The 17,578-nt window shown below is 39.0% G+C and overlaps 2 protein-coding genes and 1 pseudogene across 2 annotated transcripts in view; 1 reads left to right on the top strand and 2 right to left on the bottom strand.

The window, feature by feature from the left end:
* LOC118832135 (solute carrier family 28 member 3-like) overlaps window positions 1-13,848 on the bottom strand; it is a 139,029-nt gene extending 125,181 nt beyond the window's left edge. The window contains exons 1-2 of the mRNA XM_036739565.1: window positions 13,741-13,848; window positions 10,523-10,573 (exon numbers count right to left, since the gene is read on the bottom strand). Coding sequence (XP_036595460.1) covers window positions 10,523-10,573; window positions 13,741-13,848 — 159 coding nt within the window. The remainder of the gene's footprint in view (window positions 1-10,522; window positions 10,574-13,740) is intronic.
* A 376-nt stretch (window positions 13,849-14,224) lies between these two features.
* On the top strand, window positions 14,225-14,695 carry LOC118832134 (annotated as a pseudogene).
* Window positions 14,696-16,476: 1,781 nt separating this feature from the next.
* LOC118832133 (solute carrier family 28 member 3-like) overlaps window positions 16,477-17,578 on the bottom strand; it is a 73,693-nt gene continuing 72,591 nt past the window's right edge. Inside the window, 1 exon segment of the mRNA XM_036739564.1 lies at window positions 16,477-16,594. Within this exon segment, the coding sequence (XP_036595459.1) occupies window positions 16,477-16,594 (118 nt within the window).

Below are 17,578 nucleotides of genomic sequence, written 5' to 3'. Positions count from 1 at the left end.
CTCTAATCTGGCAGAGGGAGATTCTAGGAGACAGATCATCACTCCTCCCAGTACAACTGTGCCCATGGTTGGACTGTCCTCTGCACCATCATGTCCATTTCCCTCCCTCCCTTCCTCAAGAACCTAGCTTCTTTACTACTTATTCCTTCCTCATTGTCCTCTGTGTCCCATTGTCCTCTCTGCCACTGCTAGCATCATCTCCCTCTCTTTTCTATTTTTAATCTCTCTGTCTTTTTCCTCTTGGTCTGAAAACATGATCATATCTTTCCTTTTCTAAAAACAAAAACAAAAGCAGAACAAATAAACAAACAAAAAGGCTTCCAACAACCCCCAAAACCAAAAACCAAATTGACAAAATGCACCCTTCGCTCAGGTCACAAGCTCTTGTCCTCTCCTCCAAATTTCTCAAAAGTATCAAGTTCTGGCCACTCCCTTCACCTCTTTGTTCAATGCGTAACCCTTTACTATCTGACTTCTTCCTAGTCTACTAACCTCTAAAACATCCCCAAATGAACCTTGAACTGTGAAAAGAAAAAGAATGTCTATTCATGGCTCTAAGTAGAGGGGTTCTTAACATTTTTTGTGTCATGGACCTCTTTGGCAATCTGATGAAGCTGTGAAACCGTTCTCAGAACAATATCTTTAAATTATAAAATAAAATACACAGGATTACAAAGGAAACCAATTATGGGCAGAGAAGAAGGGACCATGCATTTATTCAGCACCTTTGATGTGCCAGGGAGTGTGCTAAGCACTTTACAAACATCTCATTTGAGCTTCACAATAACCTTTTAAGGTAGGTACTAGTATTATCCCCATTTTACAGTTGAGAAAAGTGAGGCAGATGGAAATTAAGAGACTTGCCCAGGGCGACCCACCTAGAAGCTGAATTTGAACTCAGGTCTCCTTGACTCCAGGTCCAGCATTCTATCTACTGTATTACCTAGCTGTCTCGACTATATTGAAATAAAGTTTTATATATGTATATACCTATGCATATAATATATATATACACATATTCATATAAATATAAATATTATGCATATATGTATAAACACACAAACACACATATGTATAAGGGTGGGTGGGGGTGGAGAGGGTTAATTAAAAGAAGAGGATGAGATGGGCTAAGAATTGCTGAACAGCAGTCAAGACTGAACTGAGGTGTCTCCATTTTTAAAATAGAACTACTCATTTTTTTTTAGTACCCACATGGTAAGGATTTACGAGGAAACATCTGCAACATTCCCTTGGGTCTTTTGAGAAATGTCCTTCAAAGAATTATTAGAGATGTTGTTGATAGCATTCAGCTAAGCTAAGTGAAGTGATTTAAGCCTTTCTTGTGCTTGATTGGCTATTTTGCTAAAACTTGCACAGGCCAAATTGTAGAGCTGGTTTCATTTTGCTTAGGGAAGCCTGGCTAGATGAAAGCCATCTTGAGATTGGAACAAAGATCTCTCTTAAAAAGAGAAACATTCCATCATTTGTTTTCTGTTTCTGAAGGTCTATAATGTATCCAAATTGAGGAGGCTTATTTAGGACCCGTTGACAAATTGAAAATTCTTTTCCTTTGGTTCCTTTTTTTGGGGCAGGGATTGGTGGAGTGAGAATGAGTCGTGAATTGGTTCTTGTAGATGAGAAGATGTTAATATTTTAGAGGAGACCAGTCTTTTCTCATAGATAGAACTCTTCGTAAGTTCACTTTCCAGAAAATGTGATCACCATATTGTCTCTCAGGTCCAGCAGGAAAGAGGTGAAATTGGAGGAAGTCTGGGAGAATTTGTGGAAAGCAGGAGGGTAAGTATCGCTTTAAGAGCTGAACATCTGCTGGCCTAGCCCACTCACACAGACCTTCAACGAAAGGACAGAAGTGTCACCAATGACGCCTTAATTGCCAAGTATGATGACCTTTTCTCTATCTCCATCTTTCTCAACTTTTCTTCAACATTTGAAACTTGATCACATTTTTCTACCATTTATTTTCCCTTCTCTCGGTTTTGTGACACTGATCTCACTTGGTTCTCTTTGTATATGTCTTATTAGTATTTTTCAGTCTCTTTTGCTGGTTCATCATTCCATACCTTGCTCCCTAACTCTTCTTCTGGGCCAACTTCTATTCTATTTTTATATTCTCTTACTTATAATCACATCATCTCCCGTGGATTGACTTGTCATTTCTGTGCAGATGACCAATGGCCATATATTCAGCCCTAGTCTCTATCCTGAATTCAAGTCAGGAATTTCCAACTGCCTATTAGATGTTTCAAACTGGGTGTCCCATAGGCATCTCAAACTCAGTGTGGCCAGTTTGACAACCATAGAGAGTAGGAAGGGGATATGACGTGTGTGTATAAATGTGCATCTGTATGTATGTATGTATATAAAGGTTGGAAAGGGAAGTTGGGGCCAGGTTGTTAAGGGATTGACTAGTTAAACCGCGGAACTTATTTGTTCAGTTTCTTCAGTTTCTTTTGACCCAATTTGGCCATGATACTGGAGTGGTTTGCCATTTCCTTCTCCAGCTCATTTTACAGATGAGAAACTGAGGCAAATAGCATTAAGCAACTTGCCCAAGGTCACACAGCTAGTAAGTGCCTGAGCCCAGATTTGAACTTGGGATGATGAGTCTTCCTGACTTCAGGCCTGGCATTTTATCCACCGTACCACCTTGCTGCCCATAACTCTAGATAGTTGAACTTAATATTTAATCCTAGAAGTAAGAAGGAATCATTAGAGTTTATTGAATAGAGGAGTGATATGGTCATACCTATATTTTGGGGAAAATCGCAAATTTATGACAAAACAAGAGATAGAGAACATTATGAAATGCAAAATGGATCATTTTGATTACATTAAATTGAAAAGTTCTTGCACAAACAAAGCAAATGCAAATAAAATTAGAACGGAAGCAGAAAGCTGGGAAACAACTTTTACAAGCAAGCATCTCTGATACAGACCTCATTCCTAAAATATATAGAGACCTGAGTCAAATTTATAAGAATACAAAGTCTTTCCCCAATTGATAAATTGTCAAAGGATATGAATAGGCAATTTTCAGATGAAGAAATTAAAGCCATCTGTAGTCACATGAAAAAATGCTCCAAATCACTATTGATTAGAGAGATGCAAATCAAAACAACTCTGAGGTATCACATCACACCTATCAGATTGGCTAAACTGACAAAACAGGAAAACGATAAATGTTGGAGATGTGGGAAAAGTGGAGTTGTGAACTGATCCAACCATTCTGGAGAGTGATTTGGAACTATGTCCAAAGGGCTATAAAACTGTGCATACCCTTTGACCCTGTAACACCACTTCTAGGTCTGTATCCCAAAGAGATCATAAAATGGGAAAAGGACCCACATACACAAAAATGTTTATAGCAGCTGTTTTTGTGGTGGCAAAGAATTGGAATTTGAGGGGATGCCCATCAATTGGGGAATGGCTGAACAAGTTGTGGTATATGAATGTGATGAAATACTATTGTTCCATAAGAAATAACGAGCAGACAGACTTCAGAAAAACCTGGAAAGAACTGATGCTAAGTGAAGTGAGCAGAACCAGGAGAACATTGTACACAGTAACAGCAACATTGTGCGATGACTGACTTTGGCTCTTCTCAGCAATGCAAGGGTCTAAGACAACTCCCAAAGACTTATGGTGGAAAATGGCATCCACGTCCAGAAAATGAATAATGGAGTCTGCGTGCAGATTGAAGCAGACTATTTACTCTCTTCGTTGTTGTTGTTTTCTTTCTTGTGTTTTCTTCTATTGGAGAAACTCTTCTTTACAACATGACTAATGTGAAAACATGTTTAGTATGAATGTATATGTAGAGCCTACATCAGATTGCACGCCATCTCAGGGCAGCAAGGGGAAGTGGCGGGGGGTGGGGAGAGAAAATTTAGAACTCAAAATCTTATGGAAGCGAATGCTGAAAACTAAATACAAATACATTTTTTAAAATCACAAAGATTATTTATTATCTTTTGTCCCCAAACCTACCCCTCTTCTGAATTTATGTATTCCTGTTGAGGGCACCACTGTTTTTCTAGTCATACAAGTTTGCAGCAAATATCTCTGATAAAGGCCTCATTTCCAAAATATATAGAGAACTGACTCAAATGTATGAGAATACAAGTCATTTCCCAATTGATAAAGGGTTAAAGGATGTGAATACACAGTTTTCTGTAATGGGGCGAGTTAGAGCTGACCCCTGCCCTCCTCAGACCTCAATGCCCAGGGCCTGCTGAGGTAAATGCAGGGCTCCGTGATATGGGAGGAACAGGATGGAGTCAAGATGGAGGGTCTCGCCTTTGTTGCCTATGTGGCAATTCCAGGTCTTTGTCTGGACTTGCCTGACCACATGGCACTTCTGGTTCTTTGTCTGGACTTGCCTGACCACATGGCACTTCTGGTTCTTTGTCTGGACTTGCCTAACCGCAGGGAACTTCGGGTGAGCACGGGAAGAGAAGGGGAGGAGAGTAGGCGGAACCAGGGTGGCCCTAATGCTTACATAACCAAAGATATAAAAGTTTGCTTCTAACCTGAATAAATTGGAGTTCTTTCTATCTTATCTTGACTCCCGCCTCAATCATTGCGTACTGAGACAGGTCCTTGCTAGTCAAGGACTACCAGGGGTGAGAGGCCCCCAACAAGTGGCACCCAACGTGGGGCTCGTGGAGAGGACCCTGCACCCCGTGAGACCCCTCTGACTCACAGAGGGAAGGACTGCGTCAGCTAGCACGCAGCCGAACTGCTCATGGAGGACAACAGTATTCAACTCATGCAGGAGAGACAGAGGAACAAGACTCTGGGATGCAACCCAAAGCAAGGTCAGAGAGCTGGATAAGACTTCAGAGGAGGTAAGATTAAAAGAAAGCCTTACAATGGGGAAGTCTGCATCCTTTACAGACTCTGAGGACTTAGAGACATTCTGACAAGCTTAGCAAGAAGCAACGATGCACAATTCATTTCAGAAAAGTTAGGGGCACTACACCACAACAGCAACTACATCAAACACTATATACACTGAAGTTCCTCAAAACAAAAGTTTTACAGACAGATGTGGCTACCAGAACAGAGCAAGAGGAGGAACTTGCACACTTGGCAGTCTCCAAGGACAAGATACCAGAAAAAGGCAACTTAGAATATGATCTGGAGGAAACAATGAAGTCTCCTTCAGCCCCTCCCCCAACTCCTCAATATAAATCCAATCCATGCATTTGGGAACATAAAATACATTATCTGAAAGTTCTGAAGAAGCTAGTAAGAGAAAGATATCTCTTAAACAACTGGAAGAGACCAACCAGGGATCTGCTCCAGATCATCTTAAAATCAGGGTCTCCATGACCCCAATAAAGCATGGCACCTGGCCTCTGTTACATCAGAGGGCCAAGCACTTTGTGTATAGGATTCAAAAAATCCTCTCTGTGTTTTTTGTCTCTGTATCTGCGTTTCTGTGTGCAGTGTGTAATCTGACACCCTGTAATGTCCATCATCTCTTGAGAGAAAAATGTCTTCTTGTTTAATGGTTTTTTATTTTTACAATGTGATTAGAGGTGTTGAAAAAACTTTTGGAAAATTGTTGGAAATAATGCTCTTTCTTTCTCCCTTCATTCCAAATCTGGCCAATTTGGAATGTGAAGAGAGATAAGAAAGGAGGCGGGGACCTTTTCCCTGAAATTTAAATGAAATGTGTTACTCCTGATTTGATGCTTAAGATAAAGTCAGAATTTCTCATACCACTTGGCACAAAGGTACTAATAAAGAGACACTCTGAGTCTCCCAGTACAAGGAGAGGGGACAAGGTACCACTGGATTTTTTTCCAGAGTCCCACTTACCTTTGATTGGCAAGTTCAAAGTTCTCACTTCCAAAAAAGTTTTAAGTTGTTGGTCATTTTAATTTTTAAGTTTTAAGGTGAAAAGAAAGCCACTGAGGAAAGGAAAAGCTGGGTGAGTATGTAATTTATTATTTACTTGAAATGTTTGAGGTAGTTTGGGTCAAGATTAGGAAAAAAAAAGATTGAAATTGGAATGCAGAGGCTAAAAGTTAAAGTAAAATTTGGTAGAGAGAAACTTGTATAAAGGAATTTAGGTGTGGGGGTAGAAACTGCAGCTGAGTCCACGTGGCTCTGGGTCCATGTGCTCTTGGCCACCCCCTCCCCCCACTCCACCTTAGAAGACTGAGTGTGTTAATTAGGAGCTGAAGATAAAAGAAACTTGTAATCTGATTGGGAAATAGGGCGGTAGTTAGTGATGAAAGGTTTTATTGAATCTCTGGGTATTTACTATGAGAAAGATTTTGATTTGTATAATCATTAAGCTTTGTCTATGTAAGGTATGACTGTATTAAAAATATGAAATCTTACTGTTCGTTGAGGAAGCTTGCTGCCTGGAAATTAACATAGTCAAGCTCCTTTGTTCTCAAAGGGACTTCTGGGCCCAAAGTAATTTAGCTATGGCTGAGATCTTTATTATGGATAATCTTGAGTTCCTCTTTAACTCACCTTTGTCAGTCCTCCTCAGCAAGTGGAAGGGACCCCCCTCTCATGCTGAGGTAGACAGAAAGAAGGGGAAACAAAAATATTTTAGCTTGGTAGAAAGAATGAGTGGGGGAGTTGCAAACCCATGTGCTCTTAAGGACCACTCCCTCTTACCTTTCTTAAGAGTCCAAAAGGTTTTTTTTTTTTGGAAGAGAAGTGCCCTTACCCCTTCCCCCTCAAAATCCTTTTAGGCATTTTGTTAATTGCCAGTATGCATAAGATGAAGCTTGGAGAAAGCAGGGTGCCAAATTCAAACCTGCATGGTTTATAAAAGCAGATAATGATATGAAATAAAGTTTTTCTTTCCTTTTATAAGTTCATTCATGGCCAGGCAAATATTGCTAATACTTAGGCCAGAGGTAGTGGGTGCTGAAGAATATACAGCTAAATAAATAAAGTGTATTTAAGATATTAATGTATTAATATATGTTATGCATTTATATATTAATGTGTTAATATAGAAATACCAGAAGTAACAGGATCAACAATTCCTATATGTGATAACCTGGAAATGCAATTGATGTCATCTGAAATTTATTGTTTCTGTATTTTTAAAATTATATTGTATTTCTAAAATTCTCCAGATTGTGTAATTTGAGAAGACCATTATGTGATTTTAATCTGAATTTGATATATGTGAATTGGGTACTTTTAAGGATGTGATGAAAATTTGATAATTTTAAACTGTCATATTTGGTTGAGAAATGTATTTACTGAGACAGAAATGAGTAGTTCAAATTTTACACACATAATAATGTTTAGGGCTTAAAGTTGCATTAGGTTAAGAAGTTGGACAATTGCTGTAACCTAAGAAATTATGACTTCCAAGTTTTGTCTGAAAGTTCAATTGAAATTGTTTTTGCTATAAGTCAAGTATTTATATGAAGGCCTTTTTTGGGTCCTCTTGTAATCTCTGTCAATTCAGGATACATTGGGAACTGTTAAAATGTGGTTTTATAGGTAATAATCCTTTACAATGCTAAGTGTTGGGCCTTGGAAATTAAAATGTTACCACTAGTGGTTATGAATCAATTTTGATTTGCTTATCCAACTCAGTTATGATCACTAGATTGGTAATTAATTAGATTCTGTTTCAAGTTTTTAAATACATGATAATTGCTTGTGGTGTACTTATATTTCTAAATTTGTTATATTATGCAAATTGGATAACATCGCATTACCTACGCTGTTAGAAAAATAATTCCTCTTATAATATGGATGTTGTTAGATTAAGAATTGTACTTAATTAAGAAATTGAGGTTGTTAACTGAACCAAGGACATTTGGATATTCAATCTTGTGTAAAAGTTTTCAGAGTAGAGGGATTCCTATGGACAAAGCTTTCAAAGTCCTGGTAGACTTTGTTATTGTGATAAAGCTAATTTAATTGGGTATGTAATTATAGAAACTAAGTGTCCTCCACATTACAACACTTTTTGACTAAGGAACTTTGTAATATCTAGGAAATCTGTGCAATATTTGAGAGTGAGGACATTCTCCACCAATTTAGTTAATGAATTCCAGTGTTTAAGGGTTAATTTGCTTTAAGGAAAGAGAAGGAGATAGATGTCTTTCATTCTAAAACCTTCTAAATAATTCTCTTCAGAAAGGTTCAGTGAGTGTTCCTTTTAACATCAGGATAAAATTTTGAACTGTTTTAAAGAAGGGAAAATACTTTTGCAAAATGCTCTGTAAAATCTTTTTGTATGATTTTCAGAAGACCTGCTGAATTTCCACCTGTAAGCTAATTGGTTGCAGTTTTCTGTGAGTTTTCCAAGTTCTGGGTGAGAACCTTATACTTGGGGAATCAATGCTTATCTATAGAAGTCTTGGGGGAGGATGGTTACATTTTTGAGTAAGCAGGCAGTTTGTGCATTCCTTACTCCACCCCTCTTAGTTTAGATAAGAAGAAAGAGTTTTTACTGAAAGAAAGAACAGTAGGGGTCAGAAGCCTCGAAACCTGGCTTCTTAAAGTCAGCAGATAAGATTAGATTTGAGATGGGAATTGGTTTGGTAGTTTTCATTAGTAAAGCTTGCCATCTGATGGAAAAGAACCCACTCTCAGGGTGAGATATGATGCTTTTTTATGGCAGATCTCTGTAATCAGAATTAAGCCAGTAGTGACAAAAGGGAAGGTATCTGCCAGAATCTGTTACCATTGTGAAAGAAGTTGGTTTTATGGGGAAAAATAGAAAATTGGATAAATGCAAATATGTGAGATCTTGTTTTAATCAAATGACTGGTAACATTGGTACTCTTGTATAGCCAAATGAAAGATAATATGGCTTCTAAAGTATTAATGGGAATAATTTGGGGAAAAGAGAAAAGAAGTTTTATGAGACAATATTGTTTACAAATGTAAGGTTGAATCATTATCCCATAGACTAAGGCTAGGATTTAAAGTTACATTGTATCTATGTGAGATAGAGTCCCTAGATGTTTTAAAGTGATATAAGAGCAATTAGGTATTAATACATATAGTGTAATTAATCACTGGAACTAAATCAGAGACATCTTGAGTTTAGGAAAAAGAATTTCAATGTAAGTCTCTTTAGGAGAGAAGTTGTAGAACATTTTTGTATTGATGGGAAAGGTTAAATGTGGATTTGAATTCACTGCATCGTCTAAAACATAAAGATAAAGTTGTATGGTTGAATTCTTTCAGATCAGGCATAATTAGAGAAGAATAGAAAAATAGAGGAGAAACTGATGCAAATGTGTTGGAGCAGTAACTTATGATCTTAATGGGAAGATTTTATGAACAAGGGAGGAAATGCATGCAAGCTATTTAGAGCTAGCTTTAAGGATGTTCCTTGGGCAATAGTCACTGATAGTTGGAACTTGCCATTCAAAGACTTAATGGGACTGTTAACTGACTGTTTTTCTGAGTCTAACTCCAGGTGTGAGTATCAAGGAAGGCTGACCCAAGATGCCAGCAGCCCTGTGGGAGGGCAGGCATGAGCTGCAGGTATGATTTCTTGGCAGAGTTGAGAGGGCAACTGTTCAGCATATGCTGAGGTGGGACCCTCTTGACTTAGCTGAAACCGGGCCGACTAAGCCTGGCTCAATGCAGCTTGCAGTTTGACACAGCCTCTGCCAGGAGTTGACAGGAAGCTGGGGAAAATATAGTCCCCTTACTCTGTGTCCCTACTCTCTTGGTGGCAAATTTCTATTATCAGAAGGTTTTGTAAGTACAGTGAAAATCTATTAATATTAATTATGGAACATCTTAGATTACTATAGGACTGGGAGCAGTGTTTTTGTATAGGTATATGTTAGATTTTTTCTTGGTGATGGTAAGGAGACAATTAGGTCAAGGGCTTGTGAAAATATTATTTTGCTATTTGGTTAATATCAAGCTTGTTTAAAGCTTTCTTATAATTAGTAATGTTAAAAGAAGAATGGCTTGTGTATTATCCTGTAAGTGCCATCAAAGAAACATGGCATGACAAAAGTTTATGACATTGTATGTACTGCGATAATTTAATGTGTTTATGTATGTGCTGAAGCCTGTTAATTCCTTAAGTGAGATATCATCCTCCTGGTGAGGAAACTAATAATGAGTGAATGTAAAATATAAGAAACTGGGTTCTGATGTGAATTTCTTAAACAGAACAATTGGTCAAGTTTCCAATTTTGAATTTGTAAAATGATCAGGGTTATAAAGATTAGAAATGGTAACTTAAAATTGTGCTAAGATTACTCTTGTAGGAGAAGGGACAGAAAGCTGGTTCCCGCAAGAAGAGAAGAAGAAGAAGCTTCTGTGTTGGAGATGACTGGAACAGATACCAAGAACCAGAAGATTTCATTAACAATGTTCCCGCCAGACAGTTGCATACGAAAAGAACTTTTTGAATCTTAAAGAGACAATTACATTTTTATTTCTTTTTTGAGTCTATCTATCTATATTCGTAAAGGGGACTGCCCCCTTTGACTTGTCAATGCGTCGATCAATCCTTCCCATGTTTACTTACAAGGGGATAGTTAAAGGAACAAATTCGGATGTACCTATAGTGGTGAGGTGTCTGCAAAAAAGAAAAGGGGGGAATTGAGTGGAATGCTGATTGAGTGGAATATTGAAGTAGCAAAACAATTATTGATTATTGATAGTTTGGCAAAACAATTATTGCTTATTGATAGTTTCAAAAATTATTGATATTTTCAAAACATTTACCCATTTTGTAATGTTTTCTTGACTATTTTCCATACAGTACCTTATGTTCTTTGTTTGGTCATAATAAGTTTTTGTCTACCTTGTGTCCTTAGGATAATGAATGCTATGTTTAAGCTTTATTTCAATATCAGAACATCACAGCAGAAATTACCCAGTTGTTGCAATTGGTCACTGAGGAAGAAAAAGCAGCACATGAGAACTTACATGACAGTGTTATAGACGACTTTCTGAGTCATATTAAGACCTTTTTAACCCCCAATTGACTTACTCATGTTTTAGAGACTGTGGCCATTGTGGGACCCTTGCCCTTTTTTGCTATGTTGTACTCCTTTAGTGCTGAGGATGTGTCTTGGGGCCTTGTATACAGCCATTGATTCAGTACGCATTGACTCTTGGTACAAAAACAAAAAAGGGGGAGTTGTAACGGGGTGAGTTAGAGCCGACCCCTGCCCTCCTCGGACCTCCGCACCCAGGGCCTGCTGAGGTAAACTCAGGGCTGTGCGATATGGGAGGAACAGGATGGAGTCAAGATGGAGGGTCTCGCCTTTGTTGCCTATGTGGCAATTCCAGGTCTTTGTCTGGACTTGCCTGACCACATGGCACTTCTGGTTCTTTGTCTGGACTTGCCTGACCGCAGGGAACTTCAGGTGAGCACGGGAAGAGAAGGGGAGGAGAGTAGGTGGAACCAGGGTGGCATTAGGGCTTACATAACCAAAGATATAAAAGTTTGCTTCAAACCTGAATAAATCAGAGTTCTTTCCATCTTATCTTGACTCCCACCTCAATCATTGCGTAGTGAGACAGGTCCTTGCTAGTCAAGGACCACCAGGGGTGAGAGGCCCCCAACAGTTTTCGGGTGAAGAAATCAAAGTTATCTATAGTTATATGAAGAAATGCTCTAAATCACTATTGATTAGATAAATGCAAATTAAAGCAACTCACACTTCAGATTGGCTAATATGAGAGAAAAGAAAAATGATAAATGTTGGATAGGACATGGGAAAATTGGGACACTAATGCACTGTTGGTGGAGTTGTGAACTGATCCAACCATTCTGGAGAGCAATTTGGAACTACGCCCAAAGAGCAATCAAACTGTTTGATCAAACCTTTGATCCAGAAATACCACTACTAGGTCTGTATCCCAAAGAAATCACAAAAAAGGGAAAGGGAACTGCATGTAAAAAAAAAAACCTTGCTGTTATTCTTGACTCTTCATCCTCCCTCATCCCCCATATCCAATCAATTGCCAAAACTTATCTCTTTGACCTCTGCAATATCTTGCCCAACCATCTCCTCCTCTCTATTCTCACAGACACTACCCTATGTTTTAGGATTATAGCTCATAGAATAATAGATTTAGAGCTAAACAGAACCATGGAGGCCATCCAGCCTAACCCTCTCATTTTTCAAATGAGTAAACTGAAGCTCAGGGAGGTTAAGTGGTCTTCCCAAGGTCACACAAATAGCAAGCATCAGAGGGTTTGCTTTAGGTGCTCTTCACCTCTTGTCTTTTTTTTCTTTTTATACTTTATTTCAACACTCATTTTAAAAAATTTTGCATTCCCAAGTCTCTCCCACCAATTGAGCAGTGAGCAATATATTAATTAGATGTGCAAAGTCATGCAAAACATATTTCAAAAGTAGCTTCTCTCCACTGCCTCCTTTGATCTGTCCTCCCTCTTATCACTCTCCCTTTCTCTTATCCCATTACTGTCCTATTCCCTGTTGTGTAAAGTAGATTTCTGTAGCCGAAAGAGTTGATACATTCTTACTTCTTTCTTTCAACCAGTTCTAATCAGAGTGAGATTCAAACATTGCCTGTCATGTCCCTATTTTCCTCTCTACTGTAGAAGTTCTTTCTCGCATGCCTTTTATTTGAGATAGTGTTCTCCATTCTTCCTCTCTCTTCCCACTTTCTCAGTGCATCACTCTTTATCACCCCTCCACTTTTTTTGGAGATCATTCCAATATATTTGACTCGTACTTGCATCTTCTGTCTATGTAAACTCCTTCTAATTGCCCTAGTAACGATAAAGTTCTTAGGAGTTATGTGTGTCATCTTCCCATACCAGAATGTAAACAGTTTTACCTTATTAAGTTCCTTATGATTCCTCTTTTCATGTTTGCCTTTCTTATGCTTCTCTTGAGTCTTGTGTTTGTTAAATTTTCTATTTAGCTCTGGTCTTTTCATTAGAGAAGCTTGAAATTCCTTTATTTCATCAAATATCCATGTTTTGCTGGATAGATTATTCTTGGTTGTAATTTTAGCTCCTTTGCTTTCTTGAATATCATATTCCAAGTTCTCTGCTCCTTTAAAATGGCTGCTGCCAAATCTTGTGTGATCCTGACTGTGGCTCCACAATATGTGAATGATTTCTTTTTAGCTGCTTCTAGTATTTTCTCCTTGGCCTGGGAGCTTTGGAATTTGGCTATAATATTCTTAGGAGTTTTCATTTTAGAATCTCTTTCAGGAGGTAATTGTTGGCTTTTTTCATTTTCTATTTTGTACCCTGGTTGTAGGTTATCAGGGTAGCATTCTTTGATAATTTTTTTAAATGTGATGTCTCAGCTCTCGTTCCTCACCTGTAAAATGAGGGAGTTGAACAAGATGATTTATAAAGTCCCTTTCAGCTAAAACCCCATAATCCTATGTTTCTTTTTCAGGCTAAAACTTCATTTAACCCCTTGGTGTCCTGGGCAACTCTAAGATGTTAAAAGCGGGTGTCATTCCACATGACAGAAGATGTTTCTTCCCTGGGAGTTTCCAGTGTCAGTAAAATCACAGATCCCTACCCCCACCCCACCCCCAAAGTCAGATGTTATTATTAAAATCTAAGTCAGTGGAAAAGTCAGATTCAGTTGACAGAAGTTCATATTGCAGTAAACGTTACTAGAATTGTAGACATTTGAGTGAGCACTGAATGTTGTTGAAAAGGGCAAAATAATCTGAGGATTCTGATAATTTTAGGACTTTTTCCTGTTTTACCTATGTGATTCAGAAACTTGAACAGCTCACTGAGTCCTTCAAAGCTGAAAGCAATTGCAAACGATACTGCAGAGAAACATAAGGGTAGGGGATAACAGTGGAGAGATTAGCTCTGTGCCTGGCAGTTGCCAGAGGCATCATTGCTAAGTCTTGTGCCCAGAGCAAAGGTCCTACAACACTCCCAAGACAAGCAGATGTTGACTTTTAAAGATAGGTTCAGTTGAGAAAGAGACTGAAGGACATTACAACACTAGGCCCTTGTACTTTGGATACCACCCTGTGATGGGGAGTTAGAGATCCTTGGACATCAGTCCCTGTGGATGGAGACCTCTCTCAGGATGCTTATTGCCCTTGTTGAGAAAGCTGCTATCAGGAAAGACAACAAGGCAGGGCTAGAGAGCTGTTCACCGAAAGTGCATTCTTATGTAGTTTATTGGGGTGGGGGAGGAGAGGAGAGGAGAGCAAGAGAGAGAGAGAGAGAGAGAGAGAGAGAGAGAGAGAGAGAGAGAGAGATTTTCTGGGAGATGAAACAGAGGAAGAAGAACCAAAGTCAGTAGAAATACCTTTCAAAGAGGAAGAACCTCCAGAGAAAACTGCTGATGTGGCAGCCGAGAAGGTGGTAGAGAAAATCAGATATGAAATGCCACAGACTTGAGAGGATGCAGAAACAAGCTGAGTGATTCAATGTATCTGTGAGCTTGGAGAGCAAGAAAGCTGTCCATGCAGCTCGATTGGCATTTCTTCTGTTTCAGCAAAGGCTTTATCATCAGACACCAAACCTAAGGTCAACATGGATAAATTAAAGGAAAGGGCTCAAAGGTTTGGTTGGAATGTCTCCTCAGTTTCCAAGAAGAGTAAGGATGATGAGAAGCTGAAAAAGAGGAAGGAGCGATTTGGGCTTGTCCTAAGTTCAGCTGGGACTGGAACCAGAGAAGACACAGAGGCAAAGAAGAGGAAAAGAGCAGAGCGATTTGATATTGCCTGATGAGAAGTTTTTGGTGCCTTCTGCAGCAGATGAATCCCATCTTTGATTCTTCTTGGTCATTTACATACCCACATGTATACCCACAGGCACTTTCCTGGGCTTTGTCTCCTGATGAGGGGGACATGTATCTGGAAGCCCTCAGCAGCAACTTTAGCTTTTTGCCATTACAACTTCCAGGTGTTTTTCCCCCTGTTTTTGTTTTTTAAATTCTGATTGTTAATTTAAAAATTTAGAAAAGAAAAAAGAAATGACTAGGAATGGGGTGGAACTTCCTAAGCAAAGACATAGTTTGGCTGACTTGCGGTCTAAGGCTGTCACAAATAACAATTGTAAATCAGAAGATCGACTTTCTTGTACAATATAGAAAGGACTTTTGGTTGTGTGTTGGTTGTGTGTTGGCTGTTGGATGGATGTTGACTGTTGGAGTGTTTGGCTAGCCCATCTGACCCATCCCCCCCTCCTTTTAAAAAAATCTCTCAGGAACACATTTTAAAATATAGACTTACCTTAAAATTAACGTGCGATACAGAAATACTAGCAAAAGCTATTTAAATATTTTATATTTATTTTCATGGTGCTCAAATGTACAATTGTTCAATTTCACAAACATTTGGAAGGTTAAAAGGAAAGAAACTGTATTCTTAAATCTCCCAACCCCATAAAGTCTCCAGAAACTTGGGAGCTAAGCTTATCTGGCCTCAAGGTACAGAAGATAACTTACAAGGATGGAAATGATACACAGTGAACACTGTATCCTGCTGGGGTTGAGATGATCCCAAACTGATGACGCTCTTGGGTTTTCCCTTTGAATTTCTATTACTGAGTAACACGAATGACACTTTAATAAATATCTTATATGCTGGGCCTACAAAGTAACTTTCTCCTTTTGTCAACAAAACTCAAGAATTCTACCCATTAGTCATCAGGGTGCCCCCCTGCAATTCTGTGAGGTAGATTGGAACTGGTGGTCTTCCCCTTTTCCAGATGGTAAAACTGAAGCACAGAAGCCTAGCCATTTCCCTGGGGTGTCATAGCTGGAGAGAGGTTTTCTCTCAAAACCATAGATAAGGACTAGTGAATGTGGATTCAACGTGGTAACCGTGGCAGCAAATCTTCCTCTGGGTTTTTATTTTTCAAATTGTGCCTCTTAAGAATCAGAGAGTGGAATGGACATTTCTCTCTTAGTTCTAGGCCTCTTTTCCCATCTCCTTGGGGTGGGGGAGATACCGCTTCTCTCTGAAATAGCCAAACAGTTGTCTGCTTTTACGTGGACAGTTGCATTGAGGCTTTCTAAGGTCTGATTTAAATGTCTCATTTCAGATCAGCCCCAGTGAATTCAGGATGGTCTATAACTGATGCTTGTTTTAGTGGTTGTCTTGGGACCTCCAGTTCAGGATGCCAAATGAGGGAGTGAGCAGATCTCTTTTCATTGTTGACTTTATTAGTTTATTAATACCTGTGTTCAGGTGAAATGTTCTGGAATACCAAACCCAAACAACAATGAAGAGAATAATTAGAAGATTCTGTCAGGTTATCCGAATAGCCTTGTGTCCTTGTGGGGGAGAGAAAGGGGACAGATGGGTCATACTTATTGTTCTCTTCCTCTTCCATTCCATGCCGATTCCAGGATGGAAAAATTAATCTATAAAGGGCAGTTGATATTTTCTCACAACGCCTCCTTCCCCCAATAAAGAAGTGTGATCACATATATTCATTTTTACATTGTTTCCTTCCAATTGATTGAAGCCTGTGCCGGGGACCATCTGGGGAAGAGGCTGAGCTCAGAATGAGGTAGTGACCCAGTCACAGTTAGATGTACTTTGATTCAGCAGCAGACAGCAGCCAGTAAAGGTGGATAAGCTTGCTGGTAAAATATCACTGGTGTTGCTGGAGACAGTGCTGGTGGATAGAGGAAACCTCAAGCAAAAGAGAGAAAAAGAATTAAGTGGATTTTCTAATATGCCAATAATGCACAAAGACAGTATTTTTCTTCTGGAATTAGGACCGTGGTTAGATCTACTAAATTGCCCCAGCGTGGGAAGTCATAGCGACATAACTGTTTTCATTTTGACCAGTGCAACCGTGGACAAACGACTATGTACATAGTTATCCTTGCACATCATGGGGGTCAGGGGAGTGGTACCCCTGAAATCTGGAAAATCCACATAAAAATTTTTGGTTCTCCCTTTGTACCAAAAAAGTCTGAATTATCATGGTATTAAAAGATAAAATATGTTAATATTATACAATACTATACATATGTTTTATGCATTTCTGAGTTTCTAAACTTTTTTCTGTGTCATCGGTGGCTTTGGCAAAACTCCCCCCAAATTCTCATTTAATTTCTTATGCTGACCCACATATTGATACCATGATGAGGAAAATCATGATGTGGGAAGGGATAACTGTATGTCCTAAAGAATGTCAGGCCTTTTAGGAACAAGCCTTCCCCCAAGGGAGGGTTCATCTCTATGAGTAGTGTTTAATGAAAAATCTAAGGAGCATAGATTTAAGTATGCAGAGGACATTAAGGGCCATTGAGTCTAGCTAACCCGTTCCTTTTACAGATGAGGGGAGGGAACTAAGGTATAGAAAAGTTAAGTAACTAGCCTAGGTACCCATGCCAGAGGTGGGATTTTGACTCTGGTCTTCCTGATTCTAAATATAGTGCCCTATCCACCACAACTTACTGTCGCATAGACAGGTTGATCTGGGAAAGGAAAGGGACATTTTACAGCTGGGACAGGACATTACTATTGGTTCAGCAATTTTAACCAATATATTATGGGTTGAAATGAACATCAGATCTTGATCTCAGTAACAAGGGAACATCTTGATCTCCAAAAGGGCCACAGGATGGGAGGGAGACCTGTTCATTACCTA

This window comes from Trichosurus vulpecula, chromosome 9 (assembly GCF_011100635.1).
Source record: "Trichosurus vulpecula isolate mTriVul1 chromosome 9, mTriVul1.pri, whole genome shotgun sequence".
Lineage (NCBI taxonomy): Eukaryota > Metazoa > Chordata > Mammalia > Diprotodontia > Phalangeridae > Trichosurus > Trichosurus vulpecula.
This window is presented reverse-complemented; position numbering and strand designations above follow the sequence as displayed.